General features: G+C 33.2%; 1 protein-coding gene across 5 annotated transcripts in view; it reads right to left on the reverse strand.

Annotated features, from left to right (window-relative positions):
• Positions 1 to 27,905, reverse strand: part of grm4 (glutamate receptor, metabotropic 4) — a 273,711-nt gene that overhangs the window by 65,307 nt on the left and 180,499 nt on the right. For all 5 annotated transcript variants that reach the window (XM_087255821.1, XM_087255823.1, XM_087255824.1 and 2 more), the window contains 1 exon segment: positions 6,593 to 6,793. In XM_087255821.1, the coding sequence (XP_087111947.1) occupies positions 6,593 to 6,793 (201 nt within the window).

Consider the following 27,905-nt stretch of genomic DNA (forward strand, 5'->3'; position numbering starts at 1 on the left):
TAACATTTTTGTACCCTGACCTTGTTCCACTCATAGGCTTTTCTGTGTACTATTTACCAAAGAAACTCCACAGATGAAATGTTGAACATTGTGTTTAATGCATAGAAACACATATACTGAGCCATCAAATGACAGAACAGCAGTATACAACAGAATACAAACTCATGAGGTTTAGGCACTTTTTGTATTAAACATGAAAACAAAATTTCTTTTATTGGAAAAGTTCTACAAAAGATTTACTGGTATTATTAGATGGCTAACAAACTATGAACAACTCATCTGTAAAGTGATGTGTAACTATTCCTCATTTACTAACAGTTAATAAATAAAGAATGGTTGCAACTAGAATAACAGCCCAATAACATATGAAGAGTTCAGATGCAAAAACCTCTAAAAGCCATTTAAAATTTCCTTCAAAAAAAAAAAAAAGCATTTTCATCAGACTCCTGTGTGTAGGTTCAGTCATTTCAAGTTTATGGCAAAGAATACACTCTTTTAAAAGTTTTTAAAAAGAAGTAACTCAACACAATCATAGGAGTCTGAGAAAAATGGAGGGTTCTCCAATGGAGATTTCAGATGGTTTTTAGATGTTTTTGCAACTCTTCATATATAAACTATTAACTAATAACAAGTCTTTAGTAAGTAGTTTACTAACAGCTTGTTCATGATCTATTATTAGTTTGTTAGGTATAGTTATAAATTATTAAAACAGTTAACAACTAATTTACAACTTAACTAACAGCTTGTAAGTTATCTGTTAGCTATCTATAAGCCACAGTTTTAAATAATTAACAAACTATGAACTTTTATTTAACAAGTGATTCATATCCCATTAACTAACCGTTTATTAATGGTCTATTAACAAGTTATAACAGATAGTTATTATAAAGTGTTACCTAAAAGCAGTTTTTTTTTTAAAATAATAATAAATAAATAATAAAAAAATATAATAATAATATGTTTCCCAGAGATGGGTTGCAGCTGGAAGGGCATCTGCTGCGTAAAACATATGCTGGATAAGTTGGTGGTTCATTCCGCTTTGGCGACCTCAGATTAATAAGACGAAAAGAAAATGAATGAATGAATGAATTAATAATTATAATAATAATAATAATAATAATAATAATAATAATAATAATAATAATAATAATAATAAAACATATTAAGGTCAATATTATCAGCCCCCTAAAACAATTTTTTTCTACAGATCAAACAAAACTAATAAAAAACATCTTTGAAAACTTGAATTTTGAACATGAGTATCAGCATCTCTGCAGTAATAATATATTCATATGCTATAGCAATTAAACTTCACTTAATTCAAGCACAATACTTAAATCAAACTAATAGGATTAGACTCACAATCACAGAAACCATAATCGTATTAAAATCATGTGGCATACGCAGATTTTTATCGCAATAAACAGGCACGTAAACATCTTAATCGCATTACCACCTCTCTGACCAAAGTATGTATGTTGTTGGGCACACACAGATGCTGTGTTTTCACAAAACTACATGAATGAGTGTCACACAACTTTTTTATTTATCTCGGGGTAATTATTCTGAGGTTTTCTCTCTACTCTAAACCTCAAAATCTCTTATCTTTATCCAGCACTGACACAAAACGAAATCAGCAAAGGTTGTTCAATGTCACTGGGATGTTTGAATTTGAATTTGAATGCATTTAATGGGATAGCCTCTTGAGATGAGCCATTTAAATTTAGAGGGGGTCCCTTAGAACATAAATCAAAGTGAGTACCCCACATCAAAATAAATATAGAGCTACATATGTTTATCAAAACACTGTATATCTATATCAACATAGAAAGTAAGTATTTATTGGTCAATGCCCAACAATATATTGTACATCACTTGATCTACAGTATGCAGTGTTGTCATGGTCACGTTTTTCCCATACATTTGGGCTCTTTGGAAAATGCAGCCATGCCTCTTTTGAAACTGCCATGGCCAAAATGTTACTTTTTCATGAATGCAAAATGAAAACTGAATCGCTTCTTAATAGACATTAATTCCAGTATCCATACTTGGCAAACCAAAGTCCACTGCAAATGAGTGAGTGAAACCATCTGATGCCAAATCACATACTGAATGAGCAGAATATCAGCTACACCATCATCTGTGAGAGGTAGTTAAAAGTGATGTTTGGTGTGCAAAAAGTCATTCAGAAATTTAACTAGTATATTGTATCTATGTACAGTTAAAGTCAGAATTATTTACCCCCTTTGATTTTTTTTTTCTTTTTTAAGTATTTCCCAAATAATGATGTTTAACAGAGCAAGGAAATTTTTACAGTATGTCTGGTAAAGTTTTTTTCTTCTGGGGAAAGTCTTATTTGTTTTATTTTGGCCAGAATAAAAGTTTTTAATTAAAAAAAAAAAAAAAAAACATTTTAGGGACAAAATTATCAGCCCCTTTAAGTATTTTTTTTGATAGTCTACAAAACAAACTATAGTTATACAATAACTTGCCTAAATACCCTAACCTGCCTAGTTAACCTAATCAACCTAGCTAAGCCTTTAAATGTCACTTTAAGCTGTATAGATGTGTCTTGACAAATATGTAGTCAAATATTAGTAACTGTCATCATAGCAAAGAGAAAATAAATCAATTAGAAATGAGTAATTAAAACTATTATGTTTAAAAATGTTTTGAAACAAAAACTCCATTAAACTGAAATTGGGGAAAAAAACAAAAAAGAGGGGCTAATAATTCTGACTTTAACTGTATGTATGTGTATCCAAAAAACATCAGAGAAGATAGTGAATCTTTTCTTTTGTGGGAGTTCAGCAATTCACTGATCACATTGATTGTACAAGAACATAAATTGACCACTTTTCATTCCTTTTGGGCTGGTTTTGAGTAAAAAAAGTCATTAGTAGTTGTCATTGATCTGGTACCCCCAACTAAATTAAACATCAACAAAACAACAACCCGTTCTCTGCCTGCGGACTTATACTTTATACAAAATGCAAAACCTAAACTTTTCCATCTGACATTGTAAGTTCATTTGCTTTCAATGTGAACAGATTCAAACTCAAAAATAATGTCATCATTTACTTATCTGCTCACCAGTTTGAGTTTCTGTAAATACAAATTCAGATATGTTGTTAAAATTTGATAACCATAGTACTGACTCTCATAGTATGTTTTTTTTTCTACTATGGATGTCAATGGCTATATGTTTCTAATAATGTTCAAAATATCTTCTTTTGTGTTCAACAGAAAAAAAGAATACATAAAGGTTTGAAATCAATTGAAGGTTAATAAATGGTGAGTAAATATGAACGCTTTTCACAAGACTCATGACACAGGGCGTAATAAAGTGCAAGACGGGTTTGGCGCAATTTGTTGCTACTTTCAGACCAGCGCAACCCTAATTTTCCAAAATAGAGGTGTGTTAAAGCACTTCGTTGGCACATTGCTATTTTAAAGAATTGAAATAGACCCAGTTTGACCAACTAAAAGCAGGTCTAAAGTCCAAAGTAGAGCGTGTTAGTTATGCACCTATGCGAGTTTAACCGCATGCACATTGCTTAATACACACATGATGTACAGCAATACACAAAAATCTTTACAAATCTTTTGGATATAACTGAGTTTTCTGACCACACTTCATTATTATTGTTTATTTATTAGTTTGCTGGAAATTAGAACTGAATTTAGAAATAGATTTGAAACAAATCTTTCAGCTTAACAAAAAAAAATTAATATGTAGGCTAACTGCTGTCTTCAGTGAAGTGAGTTTCCACTGTTTCCTTATCCACGAAAGGAGTAAAGCGGTAGAATGAAGGAGGCTGGTTCTTTATCCTTGTGCTGCAGATGGTCTGTTTAACTTTTTTCTCGCTAGTGAAGAGTTCAGTTTTTCTCCTTACAAAGTTCACAGTGAAAATAGCAAATGCACCATGGCATGATGCAACTGACTCCTAAAGAGAATAGGAGATGAGACTCTGATGGGTTAACGCGTGTTATGCTCAAAACACACCCATAACTCATTAGGAGAATAGGCACAACCCTGTTAGACCATGCGCTGAGGCGCAGAGTGTATTTTTTCATCTTTAAAATGGCAAAAGTTGATTCGGACCCTTAATGCCCTTAATGTTTTTGTGCCATGCACTAGATTGCTAAAATAGAGCCCCTATTCCTTGAATGTTTTTAATATTTAGATTTTTACAAAAACTTATGAACTTTCATAGATATTTATGAATGTATTATATCATTTTTGCATGAAATTACAAAAAACTAATTACCGCTTATGCCAGATATTTCGAAAGCTGTGTCTATGGGCAAGACAGTAATTTGACTATGCTTTTCCTTTTTCTGAAAGTCTTGAAAACACCCTAGTGGAGTTTATTTTTTATTTTTATTTCATAGCATTGTAAAAAAAATATTTGTTGTACTCTCCAATTGACTGCACTTTAAGTTTACCCAACTATGAAGCCTTCCACTACTGAGATACCTAGAAATGTGAAAAGGGTCCATTCAATTAAAATGGAGCTATCCCTTTAACAATGCCTCACTGCCAGGTACAAACAGGTCTAGAGAACCATGTGACAGATCAATTTGCATAAAAGTTGACCCAGCTGAAAGTGGTACATACATGTGACCCCCAAAGTCATATTCTATTAGCCGCTTGCTCTTCAGAACAGTAGGACACATCATGATGCTCCTCTGAGCAAACGTGAAAACGCTGTAAATTAATTAGTCATTCTGCCATTGATAGTCCAAGAAGAACATGTCCAAAGGGTGTTGCGAGCCCACTGCAAACTGCCTTAATTAACACATACATGGCTCAGGAGGAACGTTAAACACATACCAAAATACTTTTTTTCTCAGGAGCAGGCTGTCCTTCCTAAGGGCTTCTGTTGTTTCTCACTTCTATAATCCTTTCCAGCAGCTAATCTTTCTGAAACCATTTGCTGACAATTTATGGCCAGGGTGGGGCTTCAGAAAAAAGCATTTTGGACAACTTTCAAAAACCATCTCCTGCTAGAGAGAGGTGTTTTAAAAATGTTAGGCTGCAATGAGGAATTTAAATTCAGCACCGTCAGAGGCCTAATTATGCAAAAATCTCTTTTCTTAAGCACCCATAAACAGATGTTTGCTCTGTGTGATCTGTAGGTCTAGAAATGGGCAAACTGAAAGTAAACTTCTTACCTAATAACATGATCAATTATAAAAACACATTTAAAATAAGTTATTTTCGGTTCCAGTAAAGTGCATACATATTTTCATACTTTTAGCCACAATTTTCATTTCATTTACATTTTCAATATACATTTCAATATACAAATAGTACTTTATGTACTTATTCAGAAGAAATTTTTATTAATCTGCTTTTAAAAAACTATAAATGATGGTTTGCAAAAAAATGAGAGATTGAATTGACACTGAATTTTAATTGAATTATTCTTGATGCTCAAAAAATAAAAAATTATAAATAAAAATAATTAAATTAATAAATGAATAAGAATATATGACTATGTAATTATTCTGAATGCTTAAAAATAACTGATGTGTATCATTAAAAACAAGAAATATGAATAAATAATAAATAAATAAATAAATAAATAAAATAAATAAATAAATAAATAAATAAATAAATAAATAAATAAATAAATAAATAAATAAATAAATAAATAAAAAAAAATCTATGAATATTTAATTATTCTGGATGCTTAAAAATAATTGATGTGCATCATTAAAAATATGAATTAAGAATAAACAAACAAACAAACAAACAAATAAAAAAGTAAATAAATAAATAAATAAGAATATATAAAAATGTAATTATTCTGAATGCTTAAAAATAACTGATGTGTATCATTAAAAACAAGAAATATGAAATATGAAATATGAATATTCATTAAATATTAAATAAAATAAATAAATAAATAAATAAATAAATAAATAAATAAATAAATAAATAAATAAATAAGAATATATGAATGTTTAATTATTGTGGATGCTTAAAAATAACTGATGTATATTAAAAATAAGAATATATATTATTGAGTAAAAAGAACAGAGCTTTCTAAAATTCCAAATAAAAAAAATCTTAAATAATCAATAATAAATCAATAAATTACCCTGCATTTCCTTTGCTGAAAATACAAAGTTAGTTTCAGTTCGATTCAAGGTTATTTGTATATTGCTTTTCATTTATACATCATTTCAAAGTAGGTTTACAGAAATAAAAATACTGTGGTTTATACTGTTATACTTCACAATTAAGAGCGATGCAGTTATCAGAAATAAATGTCAGAATAATGTACATATAAGATAAATAAATTAATATTTGTCCCCAAAATGCTTTGAAACCACTTGATAGTACTAAAATGCATTTTTTTTACAAAAAATATTGAATAAAATAAAATAAAATAATATTTTTATTTTATTTTATTTTATTTTATTTTATTTTATTTTATTTTATTTTATTTTATTTGATTTGATTTTATTTGATTTTATTTGATTTAGAGTGATGAAGTTACCAGAGGTTGCTTTGTCAAAATAATGTTCATATTGGAGAAATACAAGCAGGTAATGAGTTTTAATGCAATGCAAATCTGACCTGCTATCTTGACATCGCGGATTTTCTTGAGCAGCTGGGCTCCATCGACGGGGTCCATTTTTGAGCAGAGTCCCACTTTGCCAGGACACAGTTCTTTGTGCATGTTGTGGAGGGCATGAGCCATGGCATAGACTGCGTCAATCACGAACATTACCTTTCCTTCCTGCTCGTAGGTCGAGTCTTTTCCGATCCTCTCTTGATCTGACAGACAAAAGAAAAACTCTGCATGAGCATCTAGTGAAGTGTTGCTGATTTCTACTCAATTGTCACACTTTCTCCAGGTGAGAAGCAGAAGCGACTGATGTTGCACAGCTTGACTCTTTCTATAGCAGAAGCATCACAGTTACTCGCTACCTCAGAAACTTCACTACTAATGAACCAATCAACTCATAAGCAACACTTCAGATGGATAACACAATCTAACATGAGACAGTATTATTATTAATGATTTTTAAAAATTTAAAAAAGTTTAAAAAGGGCTGTAATAATTATACATTTTTCTTATTTTCATATAATTTTTAAAAATTGAATTTAATAAAAAAAGCTAGCACAGCAACATTTTTATTTCATTTAATATATAGTCAACATTAAAGTCTTTATTCAAAGTTTTCTTAAACTATTTACCAACACACATTCTTGCCTTAATACACTATTGAACAGCTTTGTGTCCTGTTTGTGTCCTTGTTGAAAACAAGAATAACATGAAACTTGCACACACATAAAAAAAAAAAAAAAATGCCATGTAAAATAATGTGACCAATTACTGTTTATGCATACAATGCAAACTTACAAATAATTTATTGGCATCTGTAAAAATAATAAGTATAATTATGGTAATAATTATTGGCAACCAGATGGCTTTTATTGAAGTTTAAGATTTCATGACTAAATTAAATTAAATTAAATTACATTACATTACATTACATTACATTACATTACATTACATTAAATTAAAATAAATTAAATTAAATTAAATTAAATTAAATTAAATTAAATTAAATTAAATTAAATATATAAATGAATAAATTAAATATTTAAATGAATGGGTATATATGCATCAATAAAATAAAATAAAATAAATGAAATAATAAAAAATAATATAAAATACAAAGAATAAATACAATTTATTAACTTTAAAATAAATTATAATAAATAAATAAATAACTAAATAAATAAATAAATAAACATTGTTAAAATAATAATTAAAGTAATTGTAATAATTACATATGAAACTAGTTGGCTTTTATTGAAGTTTGATATTTCATCATTTGAATGAATGGGTATAAGTGCATCAATAAAATACAATTAAATTAAATAAAAATACAAAAATGTATTTAAAAAATACAAAAAAAATACAAAAATGTAATAAATTTAAAACTAATAAATAAAAAATAATAAAATAAATGAATAAATAAATCATGGCAATAATTTTATGGGCAACCAGTTAGCTTTTATTGAAGTTTAAAGAGCCCATATTATGGTTTTTTGAAAATTCCCCTCCATGAAGTGTGTAACACAGCTCTAAGTGAAGTGAAGTATCCAGCTAAGGCTTAAATCTGTAAGAATACAGTGTTTAAAACTGTTGATTCATCTATAAAAGAGTCGAATCATAGTGCTTCAAACGAGTCGCCTTGATACCGACTCATTAGGTGTTTCGCCATGACGTACGAACGAAACAAAGTTTTTCACGTGCACGCGCAAACCCGGGAGATTTCAAACCTGAGGCCCCGCCCTCTGACGCAGTAACCCAGACACACACACACACACACCCACAAACACACGCACACCCACAAACACACGCACACAAACATGCCGGTCGATTGAAGTCACACTGCAGATGGATATATTGAGTCTCTACCCAAAGATGAAACATCAGCATTATAACCAAGCAGTTGGAAACTTCTGGAAGCTACATGCTACAAAGAATACTTCATCTGAGTTTGTTAAAGGAAGGATCAGTAAAGAGTAACTGATGGACGTCAGGATGGGTTTCTTCCTACATTTCTCAAGTGTAAGTACGTGCGGTTAAAGTTGTTGCCTCGTTTACTCTAGCTTGCAAATGTATTTAGTTGTGATTTGTTACTTGTAACCGCGTGTACTGTATCAGGTTAACTGGATATATTATCTTATCGCGTGCAAAGTCACATTAAAAACGCGACGCGTGCTGTTTGTTTATGGAGCTCCGTGCTAGAGTTCTGCTCCCGCGATTTATTCGGAAATGTATTCCCGCGCCGCAGAAATCTGGCGCGGGGAGAGAGAGGGAGAGAGAGAGAGAGAGAGAGAGAGAGCGAGAGAGAGAGCGAACGAACGAACGAACGAGCTTTGTGTACTTTGTGCTGTGTGTGTGTTTTTAAACAGACAGCTTGGCTGTCTGGACTGTATACTGGGTGATATTTGGTTGTGTTCTCCGCTCTAGCGGGACCGGGCGCGGCGGGCAGAAAACGGAGCGGGTTCTCAGGCTAAAACCTGGCGGGTGCGGGCTGAAGCGGGAGCGTTGTCATCCGGAGGTGTGTGTGTGTTTTTGTGTGTGTGTGGTATGGCGAGTACACGACTGTCTCCTTCGTTCGGTTATCCGTGGCACTATCCACTCGCCATAGTGTGGCAGCTAAAGTCCACGCCTACACTATCGAGCGTGTATGAACTGTGATTACTTTTAAAATTGCTGATTAGCTATTGGCCATTTCCCTTTCTGACTGAAGGCAGTCGACCAATCGCGACAGACTGTCATCGGCCCAATCAGCGCAGATTAGCTTCGCGCTAAGGAGGGGTTTGGGAACAAATGAATCACTGGACGATTCATACAGGAGTCGCTGGGATAATTAGATAAAAATAAATGCAGATTATAAGACCATGAAAGTGTTTTTTGACCTTGCATGCATATTAGACTGTTGTTGGAGACCCTTACAACCAAGATATGACCTTATTTCATGTATAATATGGGCTCTTTAATATTTTATATTTAAAATAATATGTATAAATGCATCCATAAAATAAATTAAAATAAAATATATAAATAAATGAATAAATAAATAAATTCAAAATAAAAAACTACAAAATTATATTAAATAAATATAATTATATAATTGAAAAACAATTTATGACATAAAAAATACCAAAATTAAAACTAAAATACAAAAATAAAATAAAATAAAATAAAACTAAATGAAAAACATACAATGCAAAAAAATGAACACAATTTAATACAATAAAATAAAATAAAAATGTAATCAAATTAAATACAATAAATACAAACAACAAATGAAATCAACTCAAACGAGAATCGGCACCTAAATTAGTTTTTTTATTTAATCTTACAGTTGTACTGTAGTGAACTGCTGTATTCCAAATCATTTCTGCATGACTTGTTAACTAGCATTTAAAAATAGAATGATGGAAAAGAAATAATAAATACAATATGCCACGAGTTGTCATCTCACATGTTCAGTTATCCAAGTCGCGTATATCTTGCTCTTCATGCCACAGATAAATGAAAGAGGTCTGGTAACACACGAGGGTGGAATAATAGACAGGCAGACAGCAAGCAAGATTAATTATCTCTCAGCGCTCATATAATCATGCCAGACAGCTGTATATTCATTACAGCTCCAGTAGCTCAGCTAGGCTTTTTTTTTAAGTTTTTTTTTTTTTTTTTGTTAGGTCTTAATTGCAAAGGAGCTGTTTCAATTATGACCCTGCCAGAACAAACGGGGCAGATAGTTGTCAGATGTCAGGCTGGCAGATTACAGGGTACACTTTTCAGAATAAAAAGCCTTTGCCATTGTCATTTGGCTACAGCCGGCGTTTACAGTGCATTTACAGTATTTCAGAAAACTGTGAAAAGTGCATTCATTACTGTCTATAATAGGATGGCGTTCAGGTTAAAGGGAGAGTTGACCCCAATTTATTTTATTTATTTTTTTGTTAAACTTAGGGATATCTAACATACACAGTTGCCTAGTCAAAGTCCTGACCTGTATCCAATTGAGATGCTGTGGCATGCGCTTAAAAATGCGGTTCATGCTTGAATATCTCAAAATGTGGCTGAATTACCACAATTCTGCACATACGAGTGGGCCAACAATTATTAACAGTGCTTTAACAGACTCATTGCGAGACATTTGGTTACAGCCATCATTTACAGTATTTCAGAAAACTGTGAAAAGTGGATTCATTGCTCTCTGAAATAAGATGGCATTCAGGTTAAAGGGAAAGTTGACGCCAATTTATTTATCGTTTTGTTAAATAAAGAATATCTAACATATACAGTGGCCTAGTCAAAGACCTGACCTGTATCCAATTGAGATACTGTGGCATGAGCTTAAAAATAAGGTTCATGCAATATTTGAAAATGTGTCTGAATAACCACAATTCTGCAAATATGAGTGGGCCAAGATTCATCAACAGCACTTTAACAGACTAATTGCAAGTCATTTGTCAATTTTAATGTGAAGTAGTGTGATATGAATCGGTATTGCCCTAACCTAACGAATCCCTATTCCCAATCTCAGAACCATTTAACTACTGTGATGATAGTAGGGCTGGGCGGTATATCGAGTTCTGGAGATATATCAATATGATTCCCCAGTTGGCTTTTATTGAAGTTTAATATTTCATGATAAAAAAAAATGATAATAATAATAATAATAAAAAATTAAATGAAATAAATAAAATAAACAAAATAAACAAAATAAATAAAGCATACAAAATAAGAAATTTAAAATTAAATACAACTAAACTAAATATACAACAAAATAATTAAAATTAATAAATACAAAAGATTAAAAATAAATAAATAAATAAATAAATAAATAAATAAATAAATAAATAAATAAATAAATAAATAAATACATACATAAATAAATAAATAAATGAATAAATGAATAAATGGGCAACCAGTTGGCTTTTTTTGAAGTTTAATATTTTATAGTTAAACTTAATGTGTATAAATGCATCAATAAAATAAAATAAAATAAAATTAATACAAAATTTAAAACTACAAAATAAAATAAAATGAAATATATTTATGTACTTAAAAAATAATGAAATAAAAAATTAATTAAAACTAAAGAACAAAAATTAGATAAAAATAAAATAAAACAAAAAGCAAAACATACAATGCAAAAACAAATACACAATTTAATAAAATAAAAAGAAATGGAAAAAAAATTGCATCAAATTAAATTCAATAAATACAAACAACAAATGAAATCAATTGGAATGAGAATTGGCAGTAATTTTCTTATTTGATCTTAGTTATACTTCATGATTCCCAAACGCGATGTAGGATTATCCAATATCTTTTATATCGATATGGTTTGAGGCCACACATGCGCATTTTATTTGATTCACTCCGTGAGTCACACAAAAGATTTGTTTAAAATGAACGAATCTTTCAAGAACAACCCATCATTGACACGACACGGAGAAACATGCAGTGCCACTGTTGTCTGGAAATCTGACTCCCTGGACGAATTTGACTCCCCCTCGCATGCAAGCATGTCACACAGAGCCTGCAGCTGTCACATCGGTTTATCAGAAACCTTTTATCAATCATTTGTTCTGCAACTGACATCAAAAACAAAGAAGCCTTAATTGACAAGCAGCACCTGAATGTGTTCAAAAGAATTAAAAAACGCCAAAATGGGAGGAGGCGAAGAAGTGGCGCAGTAGGTAGTGCTGTCACCTCACAGCACGAAGGTCACTGGGTCACTGGTTCGAACCTCGGCTCAGCTTAGTTGCCGTTTCTGTGTGGATTTTGCATGTTCTCCCTGCGTTTGCGTGGGTTTCCTCCGGGTGCTCCGGTTTCCCCCACAGTCCAATGACATGTGGTACAGGTGAATTGGCCAGGCTAAATTGTCCGTAGTGTATGAGTGTGTTTCCCAGAGATAGATTGCAGCTGGAAGGGAATTCGCTGTGTAAAAACGTGCTGGATAAGTTGGTGGTTCATTCCACTGTGGTGAACCCCGGAGTAATAAGTACTCTGTACTTTGAAACAATTTTGTTACTTCTCATATTTAGAGTCTATTCGTTTTCAACTCCTATAATATTTAGTAAAACAAGTTTAGTCAAAACAAAACAAAAGAAAAAGTGTAGAATTTTTTACATGGAGTGAAAGGCTTATCTTTAGATATCTTGGATTTGTGCACTGTTTATTAGTTGTGCACAATACATACATGTAAATGTGTAACTAAAACATATACAGCTGATGTAATTGTTATTTATAAATCACACAACTGTAGCATACAGGATTGTAACAACACTGTTGTTGTATTTATTTATCAAAGATACATTTATAATTTATTTATTTATTGCAAATGTACTTTTGTAAATAAATACTGGATTTATTAAAGATTTTTTTTATAAATTGAAATGTTGTGCAACTTATAGTTTTAAGCAGGATATTTAATATATTATATATTTATCAAATATTTTGTGCAGCTTTTTTTTTTTTTTTTTTGTAGCTGTTTATTTGTAAACAAGGAGGGAAACCCCTGTGTTTGAATTATATTTTGCTCAAAAATTGTTTCATAAAGTTTTAATAAAGGCTTTAACTCTCAAGTAACCTCTTATGGGAAAATACTGGATATATATTGTATACCGTCATTCCTCCTAAAAATACCAAGATATGATTTTTTGCCCCCATCGTCCAGCCCTTGTTGATAACATATTCTGATGGGTAGGATAAAATGTCAGGACACTGGATTAAAAAAAAAAGAAGTCATCGGTACCTTGTATGGCCAGATAAGGGAGTAATTTAACATAAAAATAAAATTTTGGGCTGATATCTGTTCTTAGCACAGTGTTTTACCACTGACTGAAACTTCAAACTATTTATTCAACACTTTGACCTGTTTTGTACACGACAAACTCATCCTTCTCTTTTTACATTTGCAAACCTTTTTTCTTATCTAAACAAAGCCACTGTCTTTTTCTTTTTTTTTTCTTCTAAAAGCTACTGTTAGTAAAGAAATGTCTTTTCTGTTCTTCTAGGGTTTCTAATCACCAGTACTTCAGCTTCGCCTCAAACTGAAAGCCAGCGGCAATTTAACATCCTCGACAGTCCCTTTGCATCTTGAAAACCCTAAATTAAACAGGCAGGTTATGCTTGTGTAATTGTTATCGGGGAGGGGGTTTTACTGCTGAAGCTCCGCTGCGGGTTTGTCTGCAAGAAAAAATCCATTGTGTGCCTCAGCGCTGGAGGAGGACGAGCAGCCTACACACTTCTTAATGCTCCGTATGCACAAACACACACAAACACTAGCATTACCACTCATACTGGCAGTTGAACACAAGCATACATGCTGATTTTCTTCTGTGTACGAGCAAATCCTACACATGCAACATGCGTACAAGCACAAAGTTCTCATCCAACAGTTCGAGCATATGTACTTATGCTACTAGAATACATTACATGTTGTTGTTTTGTTGTATGTGTTGAAATAAATCTTTAAAAAGCATTCCGTAATATATATTCTTATAAAATAAATTTAAAAAATGCATTAAATGTATAAATAAAATATATATTTTTAAATAAAATAAAATAAGAAAACCAACAACAACAAAAATAAACATTTTGATTGGTCAATTAAGCCAAGTTATTCTGCTTAAATAATAATAAAAAAGTAAACAAATGTATAAATAATTGACCCTTCACTAAGCCCCGCCCTCTTAGTTACTGTTGTTATGCCTGTCAAGCTTTCGGAGAGATTATTAGTAATTTTTAGCAAACAGGTGAGATTTCTAAGCAAGCCAGACAAAAAGGACTGCAGTATGCAGTACAGGGGTATATTCACGACATAATACGCAATCAATTAGAGAATAATTTAATTTAAATTGAAGCTTAAGCCTAGCCGCCTCATACACTGACCACAGGGGTATATTCACGACATAATACGCAATCAATTAGAGAATAATTTAATTTAAATTGAAGCTTAAGCCTAGCCGCCTCATACACTGACCATTCAACAGCTTAGTTCATGCACAGCAGGTTAAGTGGAATTTAAAAATAATATAATAATAACAAACTGTGATTTCTTTTTTTTCTTTTTTTAGCCAAAAAGCCTAATAGACTAATCATTGTTCAAAAAATATTTTCCCTACTAGCAAATATTATTCCAACACCAAATATAAAAATAAACTGACACCAAATATAAAAGCAGACACTAACGCGCTATTATGCAGTCACCAATGACTAAATTTCCAAATGATAGATGAAAACATCGGTGAATTCTACCTCTGCTAGGGACACGAGTGTTTTAAATGACTGAAAAACAGCTGCAGGTGAAGTATATTTATTGATCGCAAGTGCCCAGTTTGTGATCATATATCTGTTTTGTTCTGTTTTTATGTAATCCAAATATCCGTAGCTTGAAACAGAAGGAAATATGACTGAATTGTGCTGCCTTTATGGCCCCCCACATGGCTTGATCCACGCCTGGTATTTCTTCCCTTGGGTTTTAGGTTGTGGAAAAGGAAAAAAACAAAATACCATCCCGTCCAAATTTGTAGGATACCTGGTATCAGATTTGCACAATATATATGCACACCACTTTGGGTTGTTTTGCTTGCTCGAAAGATTGACACACCTCCCGCACCTATTTATGGTTGCTAATTGCTCTATTTTAACTATCTAGGTACAGTCAAAAGCGCATAGTGCAAAAGCATTAAGGGTGTGTCCCAATCCACTTTTGTTCTTGTAAGGATGGAAAAATACGCTCTGCACCATGGTGCATGGTCTAACAGGGTTGTGCTTATTCTCTTAATGAGTTATGGGTGTGTTTTGAGCATAAACCAATCAGAGTCTCATCTCCCATTTCCTTTAAGAGTCAGTTGCATCACGCCATTGCATATTACCTATATACATGGCAAATTTTGTAAGTGGAAAAACTGCTTCACTAGCGAGAAAACAGTTAAACAGACCATCTGCAGCGAGGATAAAGAATGAGCCTCCTCATTCTTTATTTTCACTTTCAATTTCTCTCTTTTGTGGAAAAGGAAACATGTTGTACGCACAGACATCTATTAGCCTACATTATTAGGTTTGTTTGTTAAGCACAAAGATTTGTTTTAAAATTATTTCTAAATTCAGTTCTAATTTCCAGCAAACGAATACATGAACAATAACAACGAAGTGTTTCTAAGCTTGTTTTTAATAAAACAAATATAAATATGCATAAAATAAATAATACTGCTAACAATAATAACATTATACACAAAAACAAATTGTCATTAATAAACTAAAAAAGCCCCCCGAGATGAAGAAGGTATTAGAGCATTGACTTTAGACCTGGTTTCTGCTAGTCTATTGCACAGTCTATTTTAGTTCCTCAAAATAGCAACACGCCAACAATGCGCCTTAACACACCTCTTTTCTTGACCAAAACAGTCCACAAAGTGGTCCAAATGGATTTGCTATTTAAACAACATGGCAGAAAACTGGAAAATTTTATTTTGCGTTGGTCTGAAAATAGCAACACGTTGTGGAAACATGTCTTGCACCTTATTGCGCTGGGTGTATGATAGGGCTCTTTGTCATAATTGGTCTGTGGTGATTTTTGATAACTATTATGTTCCAACTTTGCTTGGTGCATTTTCTCACCGAATAATTATATGTCAGTTTAATTTATACAGTTGAAATCAAAATTATTAGCCGTCCTGTGAATTGTGCCTAATTAACCTAGTTAAGCCTTTAAGCCTTTGTCTGGTTAAGCTTAGCTACCAAATCTGACCCCCAAAGATGACGCCGGAAAGTTAAGGCTGTTGAAAAATATTCTTTCAGTTAAATAGACATTAGGGAAAGTATATACAAGGGGGATAAAAAAATAGGAGGCATAATATTGTGAAAAGGGAATTTATTTTTTATTAATTTCATTTTTAGATTTATTTTATGTATTTATTTGTTTATTTTTGTTAATAAATACTCTTTTCTTTTTAGTAAACATTTGGATTGCTTAAGGTGATATATTAACCAAACTTCTTCTCTGTGACATAATTAGCATTTTTGCAGAAGTAGATGCAGCTGATGGAAAGACAGAGGCATCAATGTCTGCCGCTAAATAGCTCTGCAGCTAAATTTCCTGTGAGCAGAGATGTGCTGAAACTGAACACAGAATATTTGCAGTTGAGAAGTCTTATGGTTTTAATGTTGTACAGAGAATTCGTAGAAAAAGAGGAAGTATGTTTGGGTGCAGCTGCCGGAGGACAGGAGAATGATTGACAAGTGACAAATTCAACTAAATTAACTAATATCAACCTGTTAAAATTAGCTGTGTAAAAAAAAAAGAAAAAAAAAAAAATGTAACTCTTAAATGTACCTCTTGGATTGTGTTGGTGATAACCAGAACTCTGTTAACCAAATTATTAATTTGTATCCAATAAATTACTAATATTTTTGACATTGAAGAAAAAACCTCTCCTAATCTTTTTTATTGAACACGCATAAAACTGAATATATATTTCAACAATAATATTTTGACTTTAACTGTATAAGTACATATATTTTTATATAAATATTTATAAATATATACAAACAACAAGATAATAACCTTTTAAGTTTATTTAATTTTTGTTTTGTTTTATCTTTAGATGGTGCATTTCTCACCAAATATTTAGATTTATTAAATTAAAATTTTATGAAAACTCAAAAATATTTAATAGAACATTAATTTAAAAAGAGAATGAATGAATGAATGAATGAATAAATGAATGAATGAACCAACCAACTAACCAACCAACCAATCAAAATCACCATCTTTATCAAATTACATGTATGCCCACAGATCTACTACAGTTAGTCATTCTCGATTCTAAGCACATCCTTGAACACTTAACCACAGGGCTCTGAACTTTAGAAAGAATCCTTTCCAATTACGGGAGGCATCTGGGGGAGTTTGTCGGGGTCTGAAAGGTGGCAGAGACAGGGCCCGTGACAGAATATCACACCGGTAACCCGCAGTACCCCTGTCTGCTCCGGGCCTTTAAAGATACTGGCTGTCCTGCTCTGAGACTCCGCTCCCACTGGGGATAATGACCCTGACTCTCCCCATTTGCCAGAAAAACCTCCAGAGCCTTTTGTCTCACTTAAGTCTCTTGTTTGTGGTTTCGGACGACTGCTTCTCTTCTCTGGAAATTCTGCTGTACCCTTAACCTCAACAACAGTGGCAAAAAAAAAGTCCTGCTACAAAGTGCTTTTGATGCAGAAACAATACGAGCGGCCTATAGAAATGAATGGAGCGTCTCTGAATGCACTCACTGTATAAAAGCAATCCATTAACTTCCAGCGGACAAATTAAAATATTCAGCATAGAGATAGCTGCTATAATTGATTCAAAGGACGAAAGGACTGCTTTAGATGTTGCATACATTAGTTTTGGATCTCGGACCTCAAAATCTCTCCAGCAATTAAAGAAGAGGGGAAATTATTTCTGCCCTTTCGGAAATAATTCAGGTAATATTTGTTAAGAGGCTTCAGGCATTTTTCCCTCTAAGGTCCATATGGTCAAAGTCTTAATCATACATTTAGGTGAAATAAAATAATTCTTCAAAATAAAATAATTCTTTCTTTAGCTTTTGTGCAAAGTGACTTTGGTTTCATTTACAAGCAGAGTCAGAAATACATTTTTCCATTAAAGGTCAAGTTTGATTTCCAGGGACATTTTTATAATTACACTCAAAAAAATGCTTTCAACTCACATTTGGATTATTATTAGATAGGAATACATTAATAATTTAAATTTTGACCAAACCTGTGGGTTTGTCCATGTTTTACCCAAATTTGGGTTCAAAGAACCCATCATTATTAAAAATTCAGTTTATGTACAGTTGAAGTCAGAATTATTAGCCCACCTTTGAATATTTTTTCTCTTTTTTAAATATTTCATAAATGATGTTTACCAGATCAAGGAAATTTTCACAGTATGTCTGATAATATTTTTTCTTCTGGAGAAAGTCTTATTTGTTTTATTTCAGCTGGAATAAAAGCAGTTTTAATATTTTTAACATTTTAAGGTCAAACTTATTAGCCCCTTTAAGCTATCTATTTTTTTCAATAGTTTACAGAACAAACCATCACTATAAAATAAATTGCCTAATTACCCTAACCTGCCTAGTTAACCCAATTAACCTAGTTAACCCTTTAACTATCACTTTAGGTTGTAAAGAAGTTTCTTGAAAAATATCTAGTCAAATATTATGTGCTGTCATCAATCAAAAAATCTTCTCTCCGTTAAACAGAAATTGGGGAAAAAATAATAATAATTCAGGGGGGCTAATAATTCTGACTTCAACTGTAAATACATTAGTTTTGACTTTGAGTGCAAATACTTATATGTATCTGATAACTAATAATCTAGTCAGTATTAACACTAAACCCACACAAACACAGGGAGAACATGCAAACTCCACACAGAAATGGCAACTGACCCAGCCGAGGCTTGAACCAGCGACCTTTGTGCTGTGAGGCGACAGAACTACCTACTGTGCCACCGCGTTGCCCTCGTTTTGACTTTTTGTTTTTAAATTCAGTTTCTTCAAATTAGTTTTTAGAGGGGGATTTACTAGTTTTTATATTTTACAACTATTTCTGTATTTTGAAATTGCTTTGTTTTAGTTTTTATTAGTTTCAGTATAAGTTTTAGTTTATTTTTTTCTAAATAGGGATATTTGTTAGGTGCAAGATTCAAGGTTATCAGAATAAAACTCAATCAAAGACACATCTTCTGAAACATATTCAGAACATGTATTCAGAGGACACATGAACACTACTATCTACCCATCCTCAAATTCAAATACAGCAGCCCACAAGTCAGCAGTCCTAAGTACAATATGTGTCCAAGACTGCTTCTGAGGTTAAATACACAGTGATGGGCAGTTTGGAACGCGAAACAAGATCATTTGTATAAATTTTTCGATGTTTCGACTCAACATACCTATGTAGTCAGCAATCATAATTTAGTCAGTTAAAACATCGCCATGATCTAAAAGGTTCTTACAATTATTTTTGTATTAAACATATTTCACATTTTGAAATTATAAACTCAAATCAATGATTTGACTTCTAGTGTGCACATATGATTGACATACAGTATGACACATGACATAAGACACATTTGTGGTGGAAACTCGGCTGAGTAGACAAACAAAGACAACTAAACACCAGTAACAAAATAAAAGTAGAAAATAAAGAAGTTAAAATGTTAAAAGATTTCACTAAAAGAGAAGAAGAGTTTGAGTTTTTTTACACAGTCACATTTGTTTGAATCTTCCTCTACGAATCTTACATCATGGGTCAAATGTTGAGTACATGCAGCCGCTGAAAATCAGTGATTTAAGTTTATAATTAAAAAAATGTTTTGCTACGAAAACACATTAATCCACTTCATAAGACACTTGTTTGGTTTTACATTGAATTCATGTCTTTTTGGAAGCTTTTACCCAACTCTATTATGGCCGGGATAATAGATCTTGTGCAGATTTTGGGTCAAAGCGAGACCAGACACATGCCGACAAGAGTTGGTATCTGCAACCTTTAGTTGTTTGGCTTGGTGTGTCCCAGCCCTTAAAGAGCATGGAAAAGCCAGGATAACATATTAAACTACCCCAGCTGTGTTCATCTTAAAAAAGAAGTTAAATACTAAGAAAAAATAAGTTAAATACGATTTTCAGATGAAATTTTGAGGCAATTTTCTTTTTTAAGTGAACTATTCCTTTAAGAGCGCAGCACTGATGACTCATCATGATGCCGCTCTTCATAGGGATCAAACCAGCATCCCTTTGTTTACAAACCCATCCTATAATCCAGTAATCCACCTTATTTAGCAGCATCATTCCAATTTAGGTGGGATGAAGATAATAGATGGAATCTGCATCACCTCTGCATTTATCAGACATCTCTTCTGGATGAAAGATAGGTCCTGCCTTTTGATCAACGCTCCCATCCAAAATATTGAGAACAGACAACATCTCCCCCAACACTCCTCTGTGAGCGACAAAAGCCCGAGGGAGGTTTAGTAAGGAACCAAAGCACCTCAAGTTTCTTTATTAAAAGCTTGGCAATCCAAATCATATGAATCGGCCCTAGGGGAAACGTTTTAAATGCAAACAAAGACGTCTCAACATTGTTTTTGAAACGGCTCCTTTGTAGGACAGATTAATTTCAATCTAATACACAATACTATTTTGGTGTTAACTTGATTAGATTGCATAAAATCCTATTAGACCTACTCATTTCTAATAGTTTAATAGTTTAACTTTAAAATACAAGGCTAAACTTTTAATGTAAAATATATTCAAATTATATTTGCAGCATTAACAAATGAAAAATATAAGAGTCATTGTGTAAAAGACAAAACAATAGGTAAAAAAGGACATTATATTAATGTAAGTTTAATTATAAAACACAATGAAGTGTTTAAAATACATCTGAATTTTTGTTTGATGTTGAAGCACTATAAATCAATGACTTTTCACAATTACCAAACTCCAAGGCTGTTTTCACAAGCAGTATTGCCTTATAATCACCAGTGAGTGTACATTGCAAGAATGGAGGGCTGCAAACAATGAGTAGAGCTTGTGGACGGATATATATGGTTTGCTTTGCTGTATATTGCTTTGCTCAAAAAGCAATTACTGTGCAAATGTTTGTGGAGTGACTTGTCTTTTCTTTCTTTTCCTGTCAATGTAACACATTACACGTTGCAAAAATATAAAAAATAAATAAATAAATACATTTAGCATTTCAATGTGCTGGTCTTCATATGTACTTAAATACAGCAGGTTTACTTAGGTTATTTTTTTAAAGTTCCAATGCTTCTAATTTTTTGCTATATGGCAATTATAATGGCACGTTTATGACATACATTAACTTGTTTTCAAATTTATTAAAGCATTCTCATGTATGGCTGATCCTGCTAATCCAAATTACCAGTAGATTGTGCATGAAAAACGTACAAGTTTATTATGCACAGCCTCGTCTGCATGTATGTACTTCCCATAAACACACTGCCAGCCAGACAGCTGATACTTCAGTCATGATTACATTTTTATTTATTTTTTGATGAAAATAAAACAAAGATGCTGATTAAATGTATTATTGCAGGATTGTAAGTGCAATAATATAATGTTTAAGAAATAATATAGAGAAATAAATATGTAAAAGAAAATAACGTTTTTGTAGTGTAATATGCAACAACAACCCAGACAATATACAGTACATCCGGAAAGCATTCATAGCGATTCACTTTTTCCAGATTTTTTTTTTTTTTTTGTTAAAGCCTTATTACAAAATTAAATTAATTTATTTCCTCAAATTCTACACATAATATCCCATAATGACAATGTGAAAAAATATTTTTTTGAAATTGTGGTAAATTGATTAAAAATAAAAAAACCTGAAAAATCAAATGTACATCAGTATTCACAGCCTTTGCCATGAAGCTCTAAATTGAGCTCAGGTACATTCTGCTTCCACTGATCATTCTTGAGATGTTGATTGGACATGATCTGAAAATGCATACACCTGCTTATATAAGGTCCCAGGGTTGACAGTGCATGTCAAAGCACAAACCAAGCATGAAAACAAAGGAATTGTTTGTAGACCCCCGATACAGGATTGTCTCAAGGCACAAGGCTGGGAAAGGTTACCGAAAAGTGGCCTCTATCAGGCACGTGCACACATAGGGCTCAACCTGTGCAGTACACATGCCCTTTTTAGTCTTGGATAGAAAGTGCCCTTCCAAAATGATCCAAAGTGCCCCCGCGACGCGGCACACCTTCGGTCCCGCCCTTCAGTAGGCACGCGACAACACCGTTTTGAGTAAGCGCGCGACAACACAGCTGATCAGTATGCGCGCGATAACACCGCTCTTCAGTTTGCACGCTTCCACTCTGCAGATCTGCAGCCACGCCCCCCCCCCCCCCCCCCACTCTTCCAAAAATTTATCCTGTACATGCCCTTTGGACGGTTTCTGCATGGGCCTGGCCTCCATCATCTGTAAGTAAAAGATGTTTGGAACCACCAGGACTCTTCCTAGAGCTGGCCGGCCATCTAAGCAAAGTGATCGGGGGAGAAGGGCCCTAGTCAGGGATGTGATCAATTACAAGATGGTCACTCTGTCTGAGCTCCAGCTTTCTTCTGTGGAGAGATGAAAACCTTACAGAAGGACAACCATCTGTGCAGCAATCCACCAGTCAGGCTTGTATGATAGAGTGGCCAGATGGAAGCCACTCCCCCCTAGAATTTGCCAAAAGGCATCTGAAAGACTCTCAGACCATAAGAAACAAAATTCTCTGGTCTGATGAGACTAAAATGTATCATTTTGGAGTGAATGGCAGGCATTAAATTTGGAGAAAACCAGGCACTGCTCAGTACCAGGCTAATACCATCCCTACAGTAAAACATGGTGGTTGTTTCATCATGCTGTGTGGATGTTTTTCAGCAGCAGGAACTGGAAGACTTATCAGGATAGAGGGAAAGACGAATGCAGCAATGTACGGAGACATCCTGAATGAAAACCTGCTTCAAAGTGCGACGGTTCATCTTCAAACAGGACAATGACCCAAAGCACACTGCCAAAATATCAGTGAAGTGGCTTCAGAAAAACTTGGTGAATGTCCATGAGTGGCCCAGCCAGAGCCCAGATGTAAATCCTATTGAACATCTGTGGAGAGATCTGAAAATGGCTGTACACCGTTGCTTCCCATCCAACCTGACAGAGCTTGAGAGGTGCTGCAAAGAGGAATGGGCAAAATTTCCCAAAGACAGGTGTGCCAAGCTTGTGGCATCATATTCAAAAAGACTTGAGGCTGTAATTGCTGCTAAAGATGCATCAACAAAGTAATGAGCAAAGGCAATGAATACTGATGTAAATGTGATTTTTCAGGTTTTTATTTTTAATAAATTTCCAACAATTTTTTTGTTCACATTGTCATTATGGGGTATTGTGTGTAGAATTTTGAAGAAATAACTGAATTAAATCCATTTCGGAATAGGGCTGTAACATAAAAAAGTGGAAAAAGTGAAGCGCTATGAATACTTTCCAGATGCACTGCATCACTTAAACTATTAAAAAGGTTAATAAATGTCACATTCTCCAACTTGTTATGGTTAAAACTGTCTGAAGGAAGATCAAGATATTGTAAATCGATTCAAAAGCAAAAAATAAATGGGTAAAAATAACAGTAATAATAATTTTTCATATGGCTGAACCTGCTAATCCAAATTAGCAGTAGAGTGTGCATGAAAACGAACAAGCTTATTATGCATAGCCTCGCCTGCATGTAATTCCCATAAACACACTGCCAGCCAGACAGTTGATTCATTTATGTTAAGATTTTTTATTTATTTTTTTGCTGAAAATAAAACAAAGAGACTGATTAAAACTATTATTGCAGGAGTGTAAGTGCCATAGAAAATAACAGAAAATGTATTCAGTTTATTACAATGTTTTTATACTGTTATATACAATATAGCCACTTTTTTTCCAAATGTTCAAGCTTAAAAGTTGTCCAAAGAAAGATCAAGATCTCATAATGTGATTCAAAAGCATAAATAAGTGGAGAAAACACACTTTTTAACAGTGTATTTTTCTTAAAGGCAAAGCTCACCAAAAAATACTTAAAAAAAAAAAAGTATTTTAAAACATATTTATAGCCAAACTGCTGAGTGTTTCTTATGACTTCCATAGTATATAATGTCTATAGAAGTCACTCTGAGCTATCTCTTTTAATATTGGGAAGGCTGCAGACAACCATCACTGTAATCCTGGCTGCACAGCACAGCATGTCTTTGTGCATCTCTACAGCATCGTCATACAGTACCTGCATCCACGAACAGCAATGATCAGACTGATCCAGACAGCTGACAAAAGATATTTCCACAGACCAATGGTCCATTCGACTCGCAGACTAACAGCTCAGTTTTAATTAAGCTAAGCGAGCATTAGACGATGATGTTTATTTCCCATACACATTTTTATTTTTAACCGAATAGGGAATTTCTTTCATTTAAAACAAGTCCAAGTGGAGTTATCCTAAGCCAAGAAAATCCTCCCTTTTGTGAAAAACACACTCCTCGTAGAATGTCATGGGAACCGTTTAAATCCAGCACATGCATTTTAGAGCTTATATTTTAATGCCTTTTCAGTTAGTTACATACAATTCTTTTCATAATTACTGACTGAAGATTACATCTGAATTTAGAACTTAAAATTCATATATATGCATGAGGTAAATGTATTGAATTCAACCCAGGCTGATTATTTATGTGTACCCCTGCAAACATTTCTGGAAAGCGTGAAATACATTCCAGGTACATTTTTTTGCACTTTTTGTTTTGCGAATCTACCTGAGGCCACTGTGTATGTTTTTTCAGATCTCAATTTTTTTTTCGCAAATGCCATTAGCGCCTTCTCTTCTTGCATAATCCCACCAGAGGCCGCTGTTGACTGACTGACAGACTGACTGATTGATCAATCGATTGATAACCCCACCCACTCAATGTTTTCAAAAACACAAATTGACTCTCCTAACGCCATCCCTAAACCCAGCTGACAGTGTTTTCAAAAGCAATCCAAAAAAAATAAACACCCTCACGGCCATCTTATTTTTATCACGTTTTCAGATCTCATCACAATCTCACCCTGTTATTTACTTGTATACTGTATATATATATATATATATATATATATATATATATATATATATATATATATATATATATATATATATATATATATATATATATATATATATATATATATATATATATATATTATTTTTTTTTTTTGCCTATTGTTTTACCTGCTTTTAAGAACCAATCTTCGCCAGACTCCAACTCTGTCGTCACGGTCAACTATCTGAAGCAGGTCGCACACCAGAAGCGCCGCTCGGCGCCGCGACATGGCGCGTAAATGACAGTTTAAAGTATCACACACCAGACGCGCACATTCGAATGATATTTAACATGAAACTAATCAGATGGCGCTCTGTGGCGCGGCTGAAAAATGAACTGCGTCCTGAGCTGTCGCCGGGCGCCGCCGACAGCCGCCGACTTGCGGCGCCGGTGTGTGTATCCTGATAGAAACCTATGTTTAGAATTCTAAAATACATGGCGCTGCATGGCGCTGCGTGGCGCTTCTGGTGTGCGACCTGCTTGAGTCTCAACTTGTTGACATGCAGCGAGACACTGGGCAAACTGGTAACAGAGGGAAAAGCCCTTCACACAGAGGTAAGCATTGAGCTAGTAGTGCAAAAAAAAACAGAAGCTGTTGTCGGCATCATATCAGCCCGTAGCATTAGTTTTAGAGACAAAATGCAGCCATAAATAACTCTCGGTAGTAATTTGTGCTCTCCAGAAATGTATATGGTGGTACATTTCACAATGAGCCTGTGATGGTTGAATCTTTAAGTTTTTTTCACTCTAAAACTGTGGGTTATATATGTATTTATTTAGCCAGGACATCACATTGAGACAGTACTATCTCTTCTACCAGTGAGACCAGACAAAGTTGCAAAAAGTCAAAAAGTCACAGAAAACAATACCATAAATTTACAAAATCTCTACTCGTTAAAAAAATAAAAATAAAATAAAAATAAATAATATAAAATAAAAGATTAGATCATATAAAAAAACAACTACAGGTATCCATACGTAGCTCTGGCTACATATTTGGGATGTCCAGATACCTATATAGGGCTGCATTTTTAGAATGAGCATGTGTTGCATATAGTTCAAGTCAAAATTATTAGCCCTCTTGTGAGTTTTCTTTTTCAAATATTTCCCAAATTATGTTCAACAGAGCATATAATATTTCACAGTATTTCCTATAATATTTTGTATTCTGGAGAAAGTCTTATTTGTTTTATTTTGGCTAGAATAAACGCAATTTTCAAAAAAAAAATTAAAAAACATTTTAACATCAATATTATTAGCTGACTTACTATTTTTTCCAATTGTCTACAGAAACCATCATTATACAATGACTTGCCTAATTACCCTAAGTTGCCTAATAAACCAAATTAACCTAGTTAAGCCTTTAAATTGCACTTTAAGCTGAATACTAGTATCTTGAAAAATATCTAGTAAAATAGTATGCACTGTCATCACGGCAAAGATAAAAAAAAATCCTAAATTATTTATTAAAACTATTATGTTTAGAAATATCTAACAATTATATAAGACAAGAAAACAAACAACTAATTCTAAGCAATATATTAATTAGGGATTGGCTAAAAACTACAATATATTAATAAATCAACTATATACACTAAGAAGCAAAAAAGGCTGTAGAGAGGAAAATCATCTTTCCCTTTTCATTGATTCATTTATTACAAAAACGTGGGTCTTGTGAGCACCCACGTAATGTTATATCTGTTTTATTCATACTGGAAGCTAGAGGGCGTCTCGTAAAGACATCCAGCAGTTAAAAAGGATGATAGAAGCTCTTCAACTGATCAAACACGAAGAGAATAAGTACCGGATTGAAGAGGCAGATTACAGATTGATTCGTTATTATCGCGGGAAGAATAATCCTTATTGTGGAAAGAGTTTTTACTGGTATATCACAAACGATAAGATATCGCCTAACTCTAATTCTGACCTGTACTGGCACTAATTTTTCCGGTCATTTCAATTTTGGAAAAGTAAAAGATAATGGATCAAATTAAAAAAAAAATTGCCAGCAGCAATGAGATAATAAGTTTCCTCCAACATTTATTCCTTTTGAAATTATTTAAATGAGAATTTTAAGGGGGAAGGGTGGATGTACATTTACTAGCATTAGTCGGCTACATAATTTGCTGACAGCCTGATGCTAATTGGCAAGAATAAGACTTGTGCTACATGATTTGACTAATACGATTAGTGACCTTCAACTAGTTCTGCTTCAAGACCCAAGGGGGAGACCAAAAAAGTAACAAAACTGTACAAAAGAAACAGGGGCTTTCTACATGTCTTCATTTGGTGCATAATGTTGCTCTTATTTTCTATATTAAAAAGCACTGTTTCAGAACCCCATCATATGCATCAGTTATAGTCCTGAGGTTTGAGTGGGACCCAGAAGCAACTTTACAACATGACATCAAAAACATAAAAACCAACTGGATGTCAATTGACTACCTTAATGTCAAAAATGCAAATCAATTTGACATCTAAACCTTGATGTTTATTTGACATCCACACATTGATGCCCTTTTGTGTGTTATGAGAAAAAATTGTATTGATCTGAAAGCTTCAATTACAAATTTACACTGGATTTTGTTTCTCTACAATGCATGTGAACTACCTTGATGTGAAAATTGACATCAAATCAATTTGTAG

Source organism: Danio rerio, chromosome 6, assembly GCF_052040795.2.
Source record: "Danio rerio strain M-AB ecotype USA chromosome 6, GRCz13ab, whole genome shotgun sequence".
Taxonomy (NCBI): domain Eukaryota; kingdom Metazoa; phylum Chordata; class Actinopteri; order Cypriniformes; family Danionidae; genus Danio; species Danio rerio.